Source organism: Diadema antillarum, unplaced genomic scaffold (genome assembly GCF_040938485.1).
Source record: "Diadema antillarum isolate AM-2024a unplaced genomic scaffold, OU_Dant_1.0 seq00000764_RagTag, whole genome shotgun sequence".
Taxonomy (NCBI): domain Eukaryota; kingdom Metazoa; phylum Echinodermata; class Echinoidea; order Diadematoida; family Diadematidae; genus Diadema; species Diadema antillarum.
In genome coordinates, this window is record NW_027271654.1 from 742,770 (window position 1) to 763,038 (window position 20,269).

At 37.0% G+C, this 20,269-nt stretch overlaps 2 protein-coding genes across 2 annotated transcripts; one reads left to right on the forward strand and one right to left on the reverse strand.

The window, feature by feature from the left end:
• Positions 1-1,720: 1,720 nt before the first annotated feature.
• On the reverse strand, positions 1,721-10,061 carry LOC139738664 (sodium/hydrogen exchanger 9B2-like). Its single transcript, XM_071649278.1, has 9 exons — positions 9,506-10,061; positions 8,638-8,908; positions 7,733-7,908; positions 6,749-6,855; positions 5,522-5,671; positions 4,831-4,939; positions 4,139-4,275; positions 2,916-2,993; positions 1,721-1,996 (listed from the first exon to the last, which is right to left on the reverse strand). The coding sequence occupies exons 1-9, from the start codon at positions 10,059-10,061 to the stop codon at positions 1,721-1,723; spliced, it is 1,860 nt and encodes a 619-aa protein (XP_071505379.1).
• A 2,275-nt stretch (positions 10,062-12,336) lies between these two features.
• LOC139738690 (UPF0728 protein-like) lies at positions 12,337-14,699 on the forward strand. Its single transcript, XM_071649321.1, has 3 exons — positions 12,337-12,488; positions 13,341-13,460; positions 14,635-14,699. Exons 1-3 carry the CDS (start codon positions 12,395-12,397, stop codon positions 14,697-14,699), a joined length of 279 nt encoding a protein of 92 aa, XP_071505422.1. The 5' UTR covers positions 12,337-12,394.
• The last annotated feature ends 5,570 nt before the right edge of the window (positions 14,700-20,269 follow it).

Consider the following 20,269-nt stretch of genomic DNA (forward strand, 5'->3'; position numbering starts at 1 on the left):
GTAACAAAAAAGAAAAAAAGAAAGAATGCTTGAGCTTTGTTTATTTGTTTGTTCTCTTCCTTTTTTTTTTTTTGGTACCACGATTAGGTGTAGATGCACTGATCAGACATCTAGGTGAATATTCCCCCAAGGTCACAAATTAAAGGCAATTTTTCTGCAGTAACTTCATCTTGAAATATGTCTGTAATTAGGCATGAAGAATTCACACTGCTTGTATTTCATAGAATAAACAAAAACGTACTTGTATAAAATGACAGTGGTATAAGTTCAATGTACTTTTGCCCCCCCCCCCCCCCCAATAAAAAAAGGAAATTATTTCCAGTAACCACTACAGTCAAGATGGTGGACAGCCTTGAAATACTATACATGTAAACTGACAATTATTTGCCCAAGTATGGTTGTGGGAAAAGGTCCAAGATCGAAGGTAAAGGGCAAAGATCATCATTTTGATTAAGAATGTCATTCTCTAGGCACAACTTTGGCTAGGAATACCCAGTGGTAACAATATCTGATATGAAGGATAAGAATGACAAGAGATATTATAGACTATAAGTTGTCTGAAATGACAGGGTTCACCAAAAATTAACTCAATTGACCAATTATAACATTATTTAGTGTAATGGAAACAAATAAAGTAGAGAAAATATTTCCCATGCGCAGAGAATAGATTCAGTTTCTGGTGAGTGGTCAAACTCAAGGAGCTCCATCAAAATGTAGGTACGTTTATATGGGGCAATGTATGTACAGCATATGTAGTGGTTGTATGAGGAGTGTGGACACATCAGTCTGAGTCAGCTGTGCACAACATTTGAGTTGAACTAGTTCTAGTATAGTCCATTCACAAACTCCACTGGCATTGTGTAAAGAATTTGTGTTCTGTTCAAACAATCAGTCTGCCAAACAAAGACATTCTTTTTTTTCTTGAAAAAACAAAGCAAAACAAGAACATCTATGCACATTATGAATACAGGTCTCAGTAGAGATTTTTATTGCCATATACATATGTTAGGTGACAAATATCTTTTTATTTACCCTGCAAACATAAATCTTCCGCAATATTAATTCACCGTGTCACCGGTGAACATGCAGTTGAACTTTTAGAACAGATATTCAAATCTCCATTCACACCTTCAATAAGATGTTGGAATGGTAAAACTGAACAAGTTTAGGGAGGGACATGATAATACTTAACATCTATCTGACTCACATGATAATGATGTCTTTAGTAAGTATCTGATATTATACACATAAAATAATACAGCATCTTATACCTCTTCACACAACATCCCATGGCAAGTTGTTACATTGTCAGCAATTCTGAACACATAAGAAAAATATCTGAATACTTGTACGGCAATGATTGAGCAAAAAATAAATCAGCCATAGAATACGAAGGCTATGTCCATTGACTTTACCTGTAAATGATAATGATTACTGTGTTTACATTTTTGTATGTGCATGTAACTGTCACATGTCATACAATTGAGGTCAGGGGTAATGGGAAGTCAAAGAGCACATAGTTATGGCATATTCAATGGTACATGCATGCTCTCAATATACTTTTCAGTGTTCTTTTTAGTATCATAGTGATAGTCGCATCTAACCCATATGAAATGGGTTTACTCTTGTGGTACACACATATGAAAGAGTGTGACACATTTACATCATCAAATTGAACATGGCGAGGTATTTGTTTCACAAGGTTCAACATTCGCCAATTTCAGATGGCATTTTCATCTCTACGCTCCTCCTCCAGTAACACATTCTGCTCCTCCTGTGGAGGAGCGCTGGCATCTTCTCGTCTCGTTTCTTCGTAGCGTGGATGAGATGCTTCCTCATCCCTGCAAACAGCAGACTGTACGTCATCACGGAGGCGGTTACCATCCCCACCGGCTGTCATCGGATCTCGCCGAAGGAGAAGCGGTCCCGTTAGAGAGATGGCGATGGCCCCAAGAGGTGCGGTGATTAGGATCGAGAGAACTGCCACGGTGAGGAGCTTCAAGTATTAACAGGAGGAAAACAAGAGAACTCTTAACATACACCAGTTTTCAATTCGATGGATGGAACTGGACTCATATAAAGAAGAGCTATTGTTTTCAATATGCTCTCTATGTTGTTGCCAGTAAAAACAAAAACAAAAACACAAAACACAAAAACAATTGAAAAAAACAACACCGACCTTGATGAGCTTAAAATCTCAACCTGTTAACAGGAAGACATACTATAGTTCTTGCATTTATTGATGAATCAACTGGAATTAAACGTATTCTGAACTCTCACATTTAACAACTGAACGAATGATCGAAGATAAAAGGACATAATGTAAAGCACAAACTGAACAGTTTTCACACATAAAACTCATCTGAGGTGGATCAAGTGAAAAATATGAGAATTAGCTCACAATCTAAGCTTGCCATTGATACTGATTCCTAAAGTCAGTGTGAACTAGATGTGCCAGCTAGAAATCATTTAACTTCACATAACAAATACATTGTACATATAAAAGAGATTTTTAGATTGCTGAAATAAAGCTAGCACAGTACATCAAAAGTAGTCCTGATAACACAAACTCAACAGCAATGATAAGAGAGAGAGAAAAAAAGAAAACCATTATCTACAGAAACAATTTCTATTTCAGAGAAAAGCAATTTGATGTTATCTTGATCTGTCTAAATGCTGTATAGCTGAGAAAACAATTACGTTGAAAGCCTGAAAGTGGATATAAAGGCTTCACAATAGTCTGGGATTATTGTAATATTCACTATGACTTCACTGTATATATACTTCAGGATATACATCAGGATTGTTGTTATTTCTATTTCACATAGCCCCTTTACTAAGCAGGGTCAGATGGGCTTCCAGGCTTCCACAAAATTATAGTTAAACGATGAAATATATGAATGAATTCCACATACCTGTATGCCATATGTCTCAAACTCCTCACCGGCCCCACGTTCCCTGGCAGTGTCTAGAGCAACAGACCCAATAGCTGCCTGCGGGAGAGATAGTACCAGTGTGTCAACACAAAGGCAAAAAGCACACAGAACTGCAGTATTACTGAATTCATGGCCAAAGAAAAACTAAAACAATTCATGGCGATTGAAAGGCACGTGCAGAAAGAAAATGAGTGATATACAATGACAGAATAGAATAGTAAAGGGCCTATCTCACTGGAGGAGACTTTGCTGCGACTCTTAGAGACCAAGATATGGCTTGTGCTCTCACCAAGAAGGCAACTCTAGGGCGACGTTTGAGACGTCTTCAAACGAGATGACAACTTATTCGCCCGGAAGTCGCGGAGAGGTCACTGTGATATTGTCGAAACGTCTACGAGACATCTTCTCAGTCGCACAGACATCTCTGCGACATCTCCGGTAGATTGCCAATGGGTCTCTGCAAGGTCTTGGAGATGTCTTGGAGACATTGTGGACAAAATTTGTCTCCAGAACTTAGCTGTGACTACGGAGAAGTCTCGTAGATGTTGTGTCAATGTCACAGTGACCTCTTCAAAACCACCTGCAGACTGGAAAAAATCTCTGAAAAATTGAACAAGTTTGATTCTCTCGCGACTCTCCGTAGAGCAGGCTAATCTCCAGGAGACATCGTGGAGATGTCTCCACTATCACCCTGCAACCAGTGAGACTTGAGTTGCTACCAGGTCTCCAAGCCAATGACATACCCACTTAAGAGTGAAAGAGCAAAGAAAAAAGAGACAGAAGGACAAACAGGTAGAAAGCCTGAAGGATAAAGTGACTAACATTGCTCTCCTCATGAAACTCATAAAATGGCCGACTTATCAAAAGTACTGCATATAATATATTCAAATCATGTAATGAAAAATCTTCACTGGACCAAACTGAAATGGGTTTTCAGGATGAAAGACAATATTTTCACACATTCTGACAAACACCTGATGATTTTTTTTTTCCAGCACTGTGTGGGACCAACTTCTAGAATATTGATGGCACTAGCAAATTTTGAAGAACAAGACTAGATCATAAACTATTCTTTTGCAGGAAAAAGAAAAATACACTCTGTGATAGTAATAATCTTGACGCAGTACATGAACAAGAATTTCATTGTGTTCTCTAAACTTTCTTTTTCAAATTCTAACACTGATTACAATTCTGAAGTATACCTGTACAGTTGCCTTTGGTAGCCATGCCAGGGAGATGAAGCATTTCTCTTTCAGTGTTAATCCTGCTCTCGTGACAGCTAGGCCTGATATTACCATTCTCACACAGAGTCCTATTAACAGCGTGGCAAGACCCAGGCCTATTAAAAACAAACAAACAAACAAATTATTTAAAAAAAACAGGTTCAAAGACAGTGAGTGACGATAGCAACAAACAATGCTATCTTTCAAAGAAAAAAAAGTTCAAACAATTATGTATCCATCCCAGGGTAGCGTGATGTTATAAGAGAACAGTCAAATCAGCAGTGTGGGAAAGTGTCATCTATTGAAAGAAAGTACAAGTAATGATGTATGATGACATAACCATAGTGACGTCACATGATTAGTTTATGGGGACACATGATTGCAATCATTTCAAATCAGTTCATGAAGGGTTCAGATCTACTAAAAGAATGTAGGCATACAGATGATGATGATTTATGATTAAAAAAACATGATTCTTTATATTTTTAGGTAGCCTAAATCAGTTTCATCATTTCATCATTTGATGACAAGTGTGGCATTGCTTAGATCTAATGGAAAATATGATCAAATAATGTTGTGTAGGAACCACAATAATTCTTAATTCTTAAAAATGTTACATATTCAATTCCTGAGGCTACATATTCTCATCAAAGAATTAATCAGTTGTATACCAACAGTAGCCGGGTCCAGATATGAAATAGCAACCTCAGCTCCGATCAGTCCGAACAGCAGCGGCTCAAAGAGGATCCATACATACGACAGCATCTGGTCTATCGCTTCCTGAAACAAAGCAGCCAACATGACAAGATGTCAATCAATGATGCTTTCACTTATTGTTCCTTTTTATTTTCTCTCTGCTATAGACAGTGACAAAAAAGTGTGGCCATGTCTCAGTATAACTGAGAAAGAACTTCTACAGACTATGTGGAACCAATCATGCTTTTGATAGAGTTTACCAGCATAGAATGTGAACCTTTTAACTACAACACATGTCAATCGGCACAGATGATAGATCAACTACTTCTATTGTATAATTCTATTTAACTTGACATCTGGCATTCATGTTATTTTTTGGTTCAAATCATACTTGTTTTTTCCATGTGACTGCATACTGGTAAACATGTACAATGATTATCATTGCATTGATTGATAAATCCATTCATTCATTCATTCATTCATTCATTCATTCACATCTGTTAATTTCAAAGATTGAACTACAATATTCAAGATTGATTCACTTTACATTTTCATTGAAATGTGTTCAAGTAGGAAACAAACAGTAAGATTATGTAATAAATTATTGATTGAATTATGTCTTTGGCAAAGAAGTACAATGACACATAGATGCCAGTCTATACTTACTTTTTCTGCCTTCCACCTGTGTCCTGCTATGAATGCCATTGTCAAACATCCAAGGGCACCAGCACCTGGAAAATGGGCCGCTCCACTCCCAAAGATGGCAAAGGTACCACCATAGATGAGCAGTAGAAAGCGTTTCCTTGGTAGCCATGTCTGTAAAACAGGGTGTGTACAACAATGAATGGGTTATGAGGAAGGAAGAAATGGACACCAAAGAATGTACCACCAAGGATGTACAGAAAATGGCTTTATGACTCATCAATCAAAGATATATATATATATATATATATATATGTCATATGTCTTATGAAAATAACTTGTCTTCCTTCATGTAGTAGTGTGACAATACTTTTATTTTGAGAGAGATTACACATCACAAAATTAATGTGAAATAATAATAATAATAATAGTAGACATTTATAGAGCGCCTTTTCCACTGGATGCAAAGCGCTATGACATGTCATCCCTGGTCGCCATAGGAGATAAAATATATACAAAATACCAGGCAGTGACAGTATAAGTCCAGTGCACATATAGGGACATCAAAATAAATAAGTCTTCAAGTTTTGTTTGAAATGATCAAGTGTGGGTGAAGATTTGAAACACATCATTAAAGGTACCAGTAATCAACTCCAGACTGATTCACAGTGAAATTCTAACAATTTTCTTCTCACAAATGAGTACACGCTTAATACAATGAAGGCTGTGTCAGATGTCAATACAATGTCTGGAATGATAAATTCACTGTTCACTAATAGATGGTGGTTTTCCTGTCCAGAAATGTTACTAATCTTCCACACAAATTTTGGAATGTGTGCTGAGTCACTTCTTCACCATTTGTGTTATATCAAATCATCTTACAATTCTGTTCTGCTTGAGCCAGATTCAACTCAGAATTTAATCAAAATCAGCCTTAATAACTTGCAGAGTTTTAGGTATTTTACCTATAAGATTCAACATAACTTGAAGTACGGAGTGATTCTGGCAATGTTCACATTATTCTACTGTATAATACTTACATAATATGGCTAGTTTTAATTCAAAGAATTGGGTGATATCTTTGAATTACTTAAAGCAAAAATTTGCACAGTATCCCACCTCATACGAAATGTGTAATACACAGTAGTGCCAACATTGCTCTACTAAATTAATGTTTGAACTTTTCACAAAATAATTTAGAGTTATGTATGCAAAGCTTTTTAAACGACCACAGAGAAAAAACAAACAAACCTGGTTTGAATCTGGGAGAAACCACAGGAGAAGACCAGCTAAACCTCCATACAAGACTCCCATCAACAGCTCAAGTGGTCCCCTAAATATACTATAAACAAGATTACCTGCAGGACACATCAAGGTGTAAAAGTAACAAGACAAGGAAAAGTTCTGATGCACTTTTATTCAAATTTATCCCATGGAATATGTGTTGCCTACAGTAAAAAGTCCTGCCTTACATCTTCAGATTTGGGTAACTACATGTACACTTAATGGCATCATTCTTCTTATTCTCTCACAGAGACAAAAAGGCACACAAAAATTGAATGCTGTATTTCTCACAAACATCATGCTTCTGCAATTGCTTTTTGTTTCTTACAATTTGTCAGTCAAAAAACAAACAAAACTAAACAAAACTAAATAAAACAAAACAAAACAACATTGTTTGCTTGCCTTCTTTCATAACTAACTGGTTACAACAGTTTTGCCATCAAATTGAAACCTGCTCATAACTATGAACAAGTAAACTTCTGACTGCAATGAACAAGGTGATGATCCATAACTTGCACCTGTAGCAATATCATGGCTAAATCATACATTCAGAAAAAAAAAATAAGGTCAAGTCTTGCTTTTATTTTCTCTGTGGAATTGTCTTAAATGGTCCCACAGATTTCACCTGCCATCTCATTTGGACAAGAAAACAACTTTAAGACACAGAATATGCCAACCTTACATTATCCCAAAAGGTTTCATCCTACACTATACTGCATTCAGAATTGCTAGTTCTGTCTTGGTTTTTTTTTATTTCTATTTATTTATTTTTCTGTCTATTTTATCTGGGCGTACATTGCCTGCGAACAGTTCATGGAATTCAAGCTTTCTTGATAGTCTACATGATTAAATGATACACCAAATATGCAAGATTTTAACCATTCTGCTCTAGTGAACTAAAAATCATACAAGTTGGCAACCCTGGATCCCCTTTCTCACTACTGTACATACCTGTTGCAAAAGCAGCCCCTAGAATAACCCCAAAAGCACCAATGGCAAGGACATCATCACAACTGGCAGCAGCGATAACTAGAGTAGGAATCCCCTGCCTGACCCCATAACCTTTGCTCTGGAGGGCCAGCAGAGAGGGAACAATTACAGCTGGAGTTACTGCACCTAGAACAAATCTGAGCACAGAGAGAAAATAACAGATAGCACCAGTGTATGTTATGGGAGCAAACATACTGAAATGCATATTGTTACTCTTTGGTCATGACTGTACATTCAACACAGCTTAATTCTATATCAGGACCAATTTCATGAAGATGTCTGTAATTGTTGGGTGTTGCAGCAATTGAAGTTACTGGAAGAAAACATCAAATGCTCAGGGGTGATTGGGTGCTTTCGAACTGCTGTCATAATAAGTGAAATTGTTGAAGGTTGCAATAGTTGCAGTCCTCTTTGTGAAATGGGCCTTATTACGATCCCTTGCAATATGCATTGCTCTCTCTTTCTCTTTCTTCGAAAGCTTGACAGAGTCTTTCTGAATATCACACTACTCATTTCAATCCGTCTGACCTATCAATCACTTTCTGGCTAAAATCTAATGAAATGGCTACCAGCAAAGGCCATTAATTTAGCACAGAATGTAGTTAAGCTGTGGCAGATACTCGTTTCAAGAGACATGAACTTTTCTTCCTCCTCCTCCTCCTAGCTCTACTAAAATGATTTTTAAAAAATGAATGCATTCCTTCTACTGCATCTTTCAGCTTTCTGCTAAATGCTATCTCTAAATCCACCAAGCACACCAGCGAGGGCTTGAGAATGGACATAAGGTGGCAAGGTGCATGTTACAGAAATATTTTCATTTCATGCGGTTCCTAAGACAGGATGTACAGAGAACGCACATTACTTACCCCAGCATGAAACCCCAGGGCCAGGGGAACCCCAGCAGAAAGTGAGACACCACTGCTGCTGTGCAGGCCTCAGCGATGCATGGCAAGCAGCACAAGCGCACGCAGACGATGCTAAGTCGCTTGAGGGCGCCAGCATCTAGGCCAATCCCGGCCTGGAGAAGGATGATGACCAACGCCATCGCTCGCAGTGATGAAGACCACTCTGGATTGATGTCCTCTGCCACATTGATCACAGGAATGTTACGAAGAAGGAAGCCCACTATCAGCATACCTGAACGTATAATGTCATGGAAACAAAAAATAAGTGTAACTGTGACTTGGTTGAAATATGAGGTAAAACATTCACTTATTTGCATTATGAGTGCCATACAGAAAAAAGAGACACATTGTATATCTTATCTCAACAAGGCTAAATGAAAACACGTTTTACATACATCCCGACATACAAAGCTGTCAACACTACACTAAAAAAGCATGGTACATACAGTGCACTCCCGTTATAACGAACACGGTTATATCGAAATTCCGGTTAAAACAAAATAAAACTTCAGGCCGCAACATTGTCCTCCCTATGTTTTTTTATTGTTTATTTGTTTAGTTACAATAAAATTTTGACATAACGAAAGAAAACTGCCAGTCCCGAGGATTTTTTTATTACAGGAGTCCACCATACATGTACACTTGTCATCATGTCACCATACATTTATATGTTATCATGTACGTTTTAAATCATACCACACTACTAGTAACAGTTATGCACTTTGCACTCATCTAATGTCCAAAAACACATTCTATGAATACTTATACATGACAACAAATCATCTTGAATCTCAAAGGATGCTACAATTTATTGTAACAGGTTCAATACCTAACAAGGCAGGGAGCTTGATCAGTTCAACCAGGGCGCCCCCAACTTTGCAGGCAACCACAAGGACAAATAGAGCAAACAGATTTCCTCCGGGCAACGCTGCAGCACCAGTAACTGACCAAAGCACTGCCCAGGTCAGTGTCACTGTCAAGAGTAGTAGCATCCACTGTGAGACACACCCATGGGGAGGGCACATGAAGGCGTATTTCAGTCTGTCACATTGTGAGGCATGCTGGGGTAGCGGGTTGAACTCGGTGAGGCATGGTTTGCATACTCTAAGACATAATGTTAACAGCTTCTGGCATCCCTGGGATTTCTGTTGTGCATCAGCCCCATGTATGGCTGAACTTTCACCGGTATCTTCTTTATGTTGGTTGGATGATGCATTCCTGTCTGACCTGCTAGATCCGATTCTGTCAAATTCCAGTGTTTGCTGCTCTGAGAGTTGACGAGCCTCCATGGACAAGCCATCCTCATCTTGAAGACTGGATTGTGCTAACTGTGAAGGAGGTGGCTGCCTGCTGCTCCATGGATTGACAGTTTCTAGGCCACTCATCTCTATGCTTCAACTTGTGCCACGGCATGAATGAAAGAACAACAAAAAATCATGAGTACAAGGGCTTACTACAACTATGAATAAAACTGGCGCTAATGTACTTTTGTGTTTATGTCGATATCTTAAATTCCGCAAACCCAAATTGCATCAAGTTACACTTACAGGATTATTTCCAATCGCTCACATAAATTTCAATCACTCTCATATCAAATTTCAGTTAACTCATGCTGTTGCTCAAAACAACTCACTCTTTCCTGCGAGCGATCGCAGCATACATTGGCATTGCCTGCAAAATCTGAAACTGTAGTGTAGTTGCTGTCTAAATATGCTACAAACCTTTCACGTATTAAAAACTTGGGGCCAAAAAATCAATGTAAAAATGATTTATGAATGACAAGTTAAATGAGTAGGATGAGGAATGTACTTCCGAGCTAGAGTAGTAGAATGCACATGACCACAGATAGACAGACACTGTCTGCTGACACTGACAGAGCTGCAGAGACAGGGATAACCCGACCAGTAATAGCGACTGGGCTGTGTATAAGGATCCAGGACAACTCGCCCTCGAGACTAGTCACCCCGAAGACAGCTCGCCCTCGATTTTCGAGGGCGAGTTGTCTTGGGTCCGAGGGCGAGTTGTCTCAAGTGGCGAAGGAATATACCCCAAATGATTGATTTGATTTCAGACAAAATAAAAGCTGTTTCAAAATAATATTGCATTTATCTCCCTAAGTTGAATATCAGAATGTACACAGTTTCTATTTTCTCCGATTAAAATCATTGTTAAGATGAAAATTATGGCATTCTGAATCGCATTTTCCCAGCCCTGAGATCACAAGAATTGCCGAATCGTCCATGCCCGATCTCCTGATCTCCATGCTCGCCTCCTGATTCCCATCGGCAAACTGCAGTAAATTGTTTTACTTTGAATGCACCTCTTAGACTTCACTTATGATTCAGGTTTGTATTATTGATTAATGATGCTATATAGTAGGTTAAATTCGATTAATATTTCACTGTCTTTGTTTATTCAGCAGAAGAAGAAGTAGAGTCGATCTCGCCCTCGCCCCTTTTTCTCCGGCTAGCGCGGCGTGCATTGTGGGCTGCATTGTGCTCCCGTAACCGCTCCCGTTATGCAGCCCACACAATGCACTCCGCGCTAGCCGGAGAAAAAGGGGCGAGGGCGAGATCGACTCTACTTCTTCTTCTGCTGAATAAACAAAGACAGTGAAATATTAATCGAATTTAAACCACTATCTAGTATCATTAATCAATAATACAAACCTGAATCATAAATGAAGTCTAAGAGGTGCATTCAAAGTCAAAAAATTTATTGCAGTTTGCCGATGGGAATCAGGAGGCGAGCTCAGATCGGGCATGGACGATTCGGCAATTCTTGCGATCTCAGGGCTGGGAAAATGCGATTACAGAATGCCATAATTTTCATCTTAACAATGACTTTAATCAGAGAAAATAGAAACTGTGTGCATTCTGATATTTAACTTAGGCAGATAAATGCAAAATCATTTTGAAGCAGCTTTTATTTTGTCTGAAATTAAATCAATCATTTGGGGTATATTCCTTCGCCACTTGAGACAACTCGCCCTCGGACCCAAGACAACTCGCCCTCAAAAATCGAGGGCGAGCTGTCTTCGGGGTGACTTGTCTCGAGGGCGAGTTGTCTGGCGCCCGTGTATAAGAGGTTGTTCTAGTTAAGACAGGGACAGGCACTGAGGCAGTTTGATAATTGACGTAGATTTCAGAATATACACCTAACAATGTTAGATATACGAATTCAGATTACTTAGAATACTTTGATTTTTAAAGCTTAACTCGGCACAATGTCAAAATACCACCACGTATCAGATTCTCAATGCAAACCTTCGCAGTCCGAAGCGTTCGGGCTGGACGCAGCCAGTTCTACCGAGCGTTCCTTGCTTCTAACGTTACCAGCATGAATGTAAGCGATTGGGACTGAGGAGTAGGTCTTTACGAGATTTAAGAAGGCCGTCGGTTATATTTCAACACTATCGCCCTCGGAGAAAACAGCATAAATAAGCTCAACTTACAGATATAAAGTCGAAGAAGGTCTTGTACAGAAGTTATAACGGCGGATCATCTTTCATTGCTCAAAATCTATTTTTTACTTCGATGTTTACAGCAGCAGAACCAGACGAACGAACGACGGCTCACTGGAACAGGACGATAGCGGGCGCATTTCATCGGTGTCTTGACAACACTGACGCTGCTGCGTTCTTCCTTGGTAGGAAACATTCCAAGCTGTCACTTTACTAGTAACTAGAGACGATAATTTTTAGCTTCTGTCTGAAAGGATGCCTAAAAACGCAATAGTGACAGTCAAATTTGGACCATACCGTTCTTGTGGTGTAGCAACTCACAGGACACCACGTCTAGATGGCCTTCGAGGTAAATATCAAATGCGACGTCTTACGACTTACGTGGACGACTGCAGTAGTTATAGTCCCGTTCCTTCATTTTCGTGTCAGATTTATCCCCGACGATCGTTCTTTCACTTTACACTTTTTAGTTTAGTTTTAGATGTGAACGTTAGTGGACAGTTTCGTCACAAAATCACACTTGTGTGATTCCGTTATAATTCTTTTTGGTAAGTGGAAAGCGCACAAATAAAAATTCATGAATGCATTATAGTATAAATTTACAGTGTATGTGGGCCAAGTATTTTGGGATGAACCTTCGTGGCTTCACTCATTTGACATCGATCGTGAACACATAATTTTAGCCATTATTATATTCTTTGTGCCCTCATTTCCTTACAATTTAGAATTATTCAAATTAGAATGTACTGTCGCTTTTTATACCTTTTTAACAAACAAATAAGTATTTCTTCAAAGCTCTTATTTGTGTCACCCCATAACGAGGTTACAGATGATGAGCATTCAACCCACACGAATACACAGTCAGTACAGGCTGCAGCTAAATTACCACTGATTGACATTGATGTAGATTTTTTTTGTGTGTGTGTGTTTAATTGTTTCATATTGCCACAAGAATGTACAAAATCATGTATCTGTGAGTATTTTTTTTTTTGGCATAATCGTGATATAGTCCTCACCGCTGCGTGTCCGTACTAAATACAACCCTACCTAACCCTATGCTAGACTTATATACCCTAACCCTAAATCGCGGGTGCACGCGCACTGCGGTGGGGCCTATGGTGGGGACTATATCACGATTATACCATTTTTTTTTTCTAATTTGTCTTTTTCATTTTCCATTCTAAATTATGTCTGTGTGTAGATCTTTTGACTGCCAATGGACATACTGTGGAGCTGGAGGAGATAAAGGATTGGCACTCAGTTGTGTTAATTGTGAATGGAGAGTCAGTCTATCAGTGTGACATCAGGGAATTAGACTATGGTAAGTCTGCACATTGGAAAAACAAAACAAAACAAAAAACATTCAGTTTTTTGTTGCCATTCTTGCAAGCCCTATGATTTTCCATATTTTCTATGGGGATGGCACCTGTCATCAGAATAGAATTATGAGCATTAACTTGGCACAGTATCATTGTCTACCACTTTAAGTTTTATCATATGTTTGGGGGTTTTTTGCGGGTTTTTCCATTGTTTTGTTTTTTAACCTTAGTTTGCTGAATCAGGCTGACGTGACAGTACAGTTCTGCTTGAGGTGAGGATTTAGCTTTTAACGCTTTGCGAGATATTCAGAAACCACTCTATGAGATGTCAAAGAGCATGCAATTCTGAGGGGTATCAAAAGTTTTATTTGATGAAAATCGGTTTTGAAATGGCTGAGATATCCAAAAACAAGGTGAAATAAAGAGATCCTAAGAAAAGGCATGGCCTGTTGTCTTTTATTATTATCACTTTTTTGGATATCTCAACCATTTAAAAACCAATTTTCATCAAATAAATGTTGAATCCTTCTTAAAATTACATGCTCTTTCATATTTCATAAGAGATTTCTCATTACCTCACTTAAAAATGTTATAAACCTGAATCCCCACCTCAACCAGAACTGTACAGTCCTTTTAAAATGAAATTCCATCAAGTCAAAGCTGTAGCTGGTGTATACTCTAGTGAATTGTCTGCATACTTTCACTCATGGTACATTATAACATAGATCATGATATCTTACTTGTGCTTTGAATGGGCTGTTAGTAGAGCTTGTAAAGGGATATCAGCCTGCACTTTGAAGGGGTTTTATTCAAAGTTTATGCAAAGCTGTTTTGTCAGACATAAATTGACAATGCAATGGAAATTCTATAAAGAGATCTGCTGTAACAAAATACCTGATACAACAAACTAATTTCTTCAGTCCCAATGAATTTATTTCCTTTGTTTTGTATTGTTTATGGACTACCGATGTAACGAAATATCTGATATAAAGAACAAATTGTCTTGGTCCCAAGGATCTCATTATACTGAGTTTCCACTGTATGTTATTGTTGCCAGTTATTTTGATGTCTACTGGTATACAGTGTAGATTTCTACCTAGCTTTGACAATATCAACCAAAGAATGTGTTTCTCTCTTGGTGTTTGACTTCAATCCATATGTTTTTCTTGAATTCAGGAGGTGATGGGAAGCTGGATGAGCATTGTCACAAGGCCCTTGAAGCTGTCAATAACGCATACTGATGACAAATTACTGAAGAAGACTCCATGAAATATTATAGGAGCAGTGGACATTGTTTTGATCCTGTTTAATGAAACTTTCTGCCGCCTTTACAGTAGGAAATGGACTACATGTATTCCTTCTTACGCATGTAGAATACTACCAGTGAGGCATTTGTGTTTCAATTTGTGCACAAACAGGCACATATATCTAGTAATTTCACAAAATGAAGCTAACATGTTTGCCATAACAGATTGCTTTCTGTGTTTATTATTCTTTGTTTGCATGAGATTTACAACTTTTCCATCTACTGTACATGTGTACTTTTGCAGACTGTTACACTAGTCTGTTAACTTTGATTTGCATAAGAAATGCATACCTGGTATTTATTTCTGGGCCCAGTGTTTTGATTTTTACATCATGATCAGGGTATATGTGACTCATCTCATTTCCCTTCTGAGTAAATTATCTTTTTCAAAGTCACAATGATCTAATAGCAAAAAAAGAAAAAAAGAGACATTTGCTCTCTAATTCACTCATATTTAAGTAAGGGGGTACTTACATGTAGTACTACAGCTGTAGTATATGAACTCTGAGCAAACTGCTTTTCTTCTACACCATCTGTGCAGTTGCTTAAGGCCACATATCATCGCTGGGGCGACAAGACCTCATATCTGAAATTTTGGTGAAAATGAATTTTTTGGATTAGTGGTCAGATAATCGGTTAAGTGATGTCCTGTTCAAATCCTAGCTGTCTTACCCCAAAAATGAAGCCACCACAGCATGTCAAAGGAAAGGCTCTCCCACTTGATACAGTGCTTTGGCTGCCATGTTTGTTTTTGTTTTTTTTGCCTTCCTGAACATTTGCCATCTTGTAGATACGAGGTCTTGTCGCCCCAGCGACAATATGCTTTTGAGAGGTATTGCCAGGTAAATGTCAGTGTTGTGGCTTAGATATGATATGTGATGTTGTATTTGACAATGTTTGGGCATATTTTCATACTTTTTCATCTATGGAAAGGTATATTCAGTTTATAACATATTTATTGATAAATGAATATATGTAAAGAGTGTAGATAGAATAAATTTTAGCCCAATCACTTGTTTTGGTATATTTGTATGATATATATATATAATATATACATATATATATATATATATATATATATATATATATATAAGGAATGTTATCAATATTTGTGAGATGGTTGCTTGTATTGAGTCTGTTTGAAAATGTTACACCTCATGTTTGACCCTCTTTTTTATTTAAATGCTTCATAGTTGTTCACAGCATTGAAACAGTGTTAATTATTTTAGCACAATAGTCTTCACTAAACAATAAACAGTGAAGGCCTTCTCCAAGAGAAACTTCATGTCTTTGTCAGTATCATACATGTATGTAAATATTTGAGTTTACCAAGCAGATTAGTGGAAATTTATTTGAAATGAAATGAAACTACAGAGCTACCAAGTCTCACGCATTCTATGTGAGACTCAGACATTTAGGGTCCGTCTCTCAATCTCTCGCATGACACCCATTTTTCTCATGCATCAGGACCATAGCTCAAAGGATTAAAGTGATACCTGTAGTTGCAATTGAAGGTATATTTCCCTTTTGTCTTTCAAAATAAGTAAAAGATAGTCACTTAAGTGTGCACCAGATCGCACCAATAAGAGCTAAAAATTGAAAAAGCATTTACATTGATTTATTCTTGAATTTCAAAAAGTTATCACATTTAAAGCAACTAGGTCTTGTTAAATTTTGGACAGACATATTTATATAGTAATCATAAGTATAAGCTAATAGGAGAGATGCTAGGCAATGACATTGCTTCATCTAATTGCCTTGTATGACTATGATCAAACATTTGAAAATCCAAAATTCTGTAACTTCTACAATTTGTATTTGCTTTGATGAAACTTCATCAGGAGTTTTTTGTATGTTTGACATATCTCTTTTTAAAAGTGTAAATCAAAGCAATCATAAGAGTTCTTCCACAATTTAACAAGTGAGTGCCTTGCTAATTATCATGAAAAAAAAAATGGCAAAATGTCACAGAAGCTAGATCAAGACTTCTAGAACCACTGACAATATTTCAACATGTGTAGTACAGTGCACTCCCGTTATAATAAAGTCCTCGCAACTGATTGTTTCCATTTGCTATAACAAAATTTTGTTATAACCGAACAGTATAGTGTATAAAGATACGATATTACAGATGATAAATTTGGGAGGTGAGTCTCATTTCCTTGTAACGGCAATTTTATTATAACCATGTTCGTTACAGCGAAAGTGCACTGTACTTGTATTTTGATGCACTTAATTGTGGTCAGAAATGTATTGCAGTCTGTGCATGTGAAAAGTGGTTGAAGTCTCCATTGGATTGGGAAATTCCAAGTATTCTTTTCTCTTCTTCTTTTTTTGTCTCCTAAAAGTCATTGACCTTATACATGTACAATGTATTCCACAAAACTAGGAATCCTGGAAACACTTGATTTTAATGGATATTGATGCTAACACACTCACATATATACACATGCACACACACACACACACACACGCGCACACACACACACACACACACACACACACACACATGCTCACTGACACACCATATACATTCACAATTTTCAAGCCACTCCCTTGTGATGACTTACTTTATAAGATTATCTTACAGAGAACATGAATAAACATACACACACAGACATTAACCTTGTGTTTGTTGTTTGCTTGTTTGTTGTTAGTGTTGTTGTCCTCATTAGATTTCACATTTTGCCCACCTCCTGACATGCATACCCTCAGGTTCAGCTGGGCCAAATTTCTGAGTAGTGTTTTTCCTAATGATTAGGTCAGCCAAACTTTTAAGCCCTAAGACACATTTGGTAAAAACAAAAGATAAAAACTTAGTTGTGAAATAAACAAAAGATTCATTTTTTGTTTGTTTTATACAGATTGTATTTCCAAAGATCAATTTCTTCTATTCCATTCTGAAATTTGCAAATTTGCAATGGAATTTTCAGATGAGGTTTTTGTTTTTGTTTTTGTTTTTGTTTTAGAGAAATTCAGATTCAGATTTTAACTTATTGTGTGATATCTAGGAACCACTGATGAAGATTTTTTTAAGAGCATACAATTCTAAAATGAATTAAAAGTTAATTTGATGAAAATCGGTTTTGAAATGACTGAGATATCCAAAAAACAAAGTAAAACAAAATGGTGTTAATAAAAAGGTGGGTCCCATCTTTTTTTAAACTTGTTTGTTTTTTGGCTGTCTCAGCCATTTAATAAAAGGTGGTCCCATCTTTTACTAATTAGAACCTCTTTGTTTTTTGGATATCTCAGCCATTTCAAAACCATTTTTCACGACATGAACTTGAATTCATTTTAGAATTGCATGCTCTATCATGTTTTAAAAGAGGTTTCTCATCTCAAAAAAAATAAAAAAATAAAAAAATTAGACAGCTGAATCTCCATCTCGCCCAAAACTATACCATCCCTAGAATACACTTGGGTGATGGGGCTCGGAATGGCCTATTGCCTAATAATATCAATGTACATGTTTGTTTTTTTTCATGAAATGTGTTTTAGAATTTGTAGATATTGAAAGGTTTTTAAAGTTATGTTTACAATTCATTTGGGTTTTAAAGTACATGTAGTTGATTCTTTATAAAGGTTTTACACGTACATAACTCTTTTATATGTTTACTATTATAAAAATAATAGTTTGTGTTTCAATGGAATATTTATTTTTTGTAACAATTTTAGTATCCATTTTATGTTATATGTAATGTAATTGTTTTTGTTTTGTTTTTTGTATATTGTTCAGATGTTTCCACAGTGAACGTGTGACAAAACCAAATTTCCATGCAATGGACACAATCACAGGTGGGAGACATGCAATGACTTACAATGTACGCCCTCTGCGACAAAATGCTGAAAATGCGATCTCTAAACAGCGACTAGTATAATTTCCATTCAATATTCCTTCATTTTGTAAGTATTATACCTTTTGAGTTGTATACCATAGGAAAGCTTACATCATGAAGATTTAAAGAAAATTATTGCCTTTAAATATAAAGATTATTCATATTGTTCAAAGGTAATTTCTTTGGAGCAAGTGATATGATTATTTATAAATGTGTATTTCAGATTATAAATGTTTGTATTAGTCTGCCGTCACGTGTCATCTGATGACTCTGATTTACACCTTAAATGAAAGACCATTATTTTCTCTTTCACTTGGTGTATAGTTTTCCATATATTCCTTTCAAGTATGAGTGACGTCTATTCGAAGTTGAGAGAGCACAGCAGAATGAAAATGCATGAAATAGCCGCTGGCACCGCTAAACGCGATAAAGCGGGGTGGGGGGGGGGGGGGGAGGGGGCACATTGTGCCCCCCACCATATTTTCGTTTGCCACTCCTACACCCTTTACTCGATTCCAACCAAATTTGGTGACTTTTCCTAGAATCTTATTACGAACATTTTGATATATAATTTAGCTATGTTCGGATGTTAATGGATGAAATGGGGGTTTTCTTGGCTGTAATTTGCTGAAGGACCAAAATGTGGAGTAATTATGGTTGTGAATTACCCTGAAATGCTCTTCTTATTATTTCCTTTATTTTAATATGACATAGGCATCAGACAATAGATATAATAGAAATAATAGAAAATACAGCATTTTTCAAAGACTACCCTTTTATTTTGTGTTATTTTCACGCAAGCTTTGCCTGTAATATCATATGTTTATCATATCATCAATCTGCAAACTCAAAATTTCAATATTTTGGAAATATAAAATGTGATACCAATATGTACCTATTCCAAGCAATACATCATAGGTTTCATATATTTCTTTATATTATAATGAATAGCGCCCCAACATGTTGACCTTGAAAATTTTCAACCATAACTAATGGTGAAGGTTGACTTGCTTTCCTTTGTGATAAATATGGAAATGATTGATATGAAATAGAAACATATATACTTGGGATAAAGAAATAAAAAGAAAAAACATGATTTTAACATATTTCCTATGTATTTCTTTATATTTTGGTAAATAGCGCCCTCAGTGGATGATCTTGAGAAATTTTAAATGTCGGGTCATGTAGAGTATGAGTTGCTCTACCCATGTGCCAAATATGATGGTCATACATCATATAAAAAAGAAGTTATATGGGGTCTGGAAGGGGTCAAAATAGCTTGGGCTTTATAGGCTTAAAGCTCGGTCACATTTTGATGATGATTTTGTGACAAAAAGAAAACACTTTAAACTTTAGTACACACGTAACCTGCACTATCGACCCACTCACTATATACACGAACACACACACATACATTTGTATGTTTATATCACATCTATCAATCGCAACTACCCTGTATCCATCCATTTATTTGTCTCTTTGTTTGTGTAGCCATTATACAGTCATTTGTTTGTTTGTTTGTTTGTTTGAGGGGGAGGAATGAAGGGGTGGGGTGAGAAATGATATATATTTTGGTGGAATCTGCCTTATTGTTCGTATGGATTATTGTGCGTCGTTCACCTAAGCTACCACAATCGGACGAGCAATGGCAGCATTTGGTATATCA

Excerpts from the sequence above, each read along its gene's own strand:
- LOC139738664 (XM_071649278.1), bottom strand. The coding sequence starts at position 10,061 with ATGAGTGGCCTAGAAACTGTCAATCCATGGAGCAGCAGGCAGCCACCT. Across the intron at positions 7,909-8,637 it reads CCCTGGGGTTTCATGCTGGG|ATTTGTTCTAGGTGCAGTAA; the intron begins GTAAGTAATGTG and ends CTCTGTGCTCAG. Across the intron at positions 4,276-4,830 it reads TCTGGACCCGGCTACTGTTG|GCCTGGGTCTTGCCACGCTG; the intron begins GTATACAACTGA and ends TGTTTTTAATAG.
- LOC139738690 (XM_071649321.1), top strand. The coding sequence starts at position 12,395 with ATGCCTAAAAACGCAATAGTGACAGTCAAATTTGGACCATACCGTTCT. Across the intron at positions 12,489-13,340 it reads ACGTCTAGATGGCCTTCGAG|ATCTTTTGACTGCCAATGGA; the intron begins GTAAATATCAAA and ends GTCTGTGTGTAG. Across the intron at positions 13,461-14,634 it reads CATCAGGGAATTAGACTATG|GAGGTGATGGGAAGCTGGAT; the intron begins GTAAGTCTGCAC and ends TCTTGAATTCAG.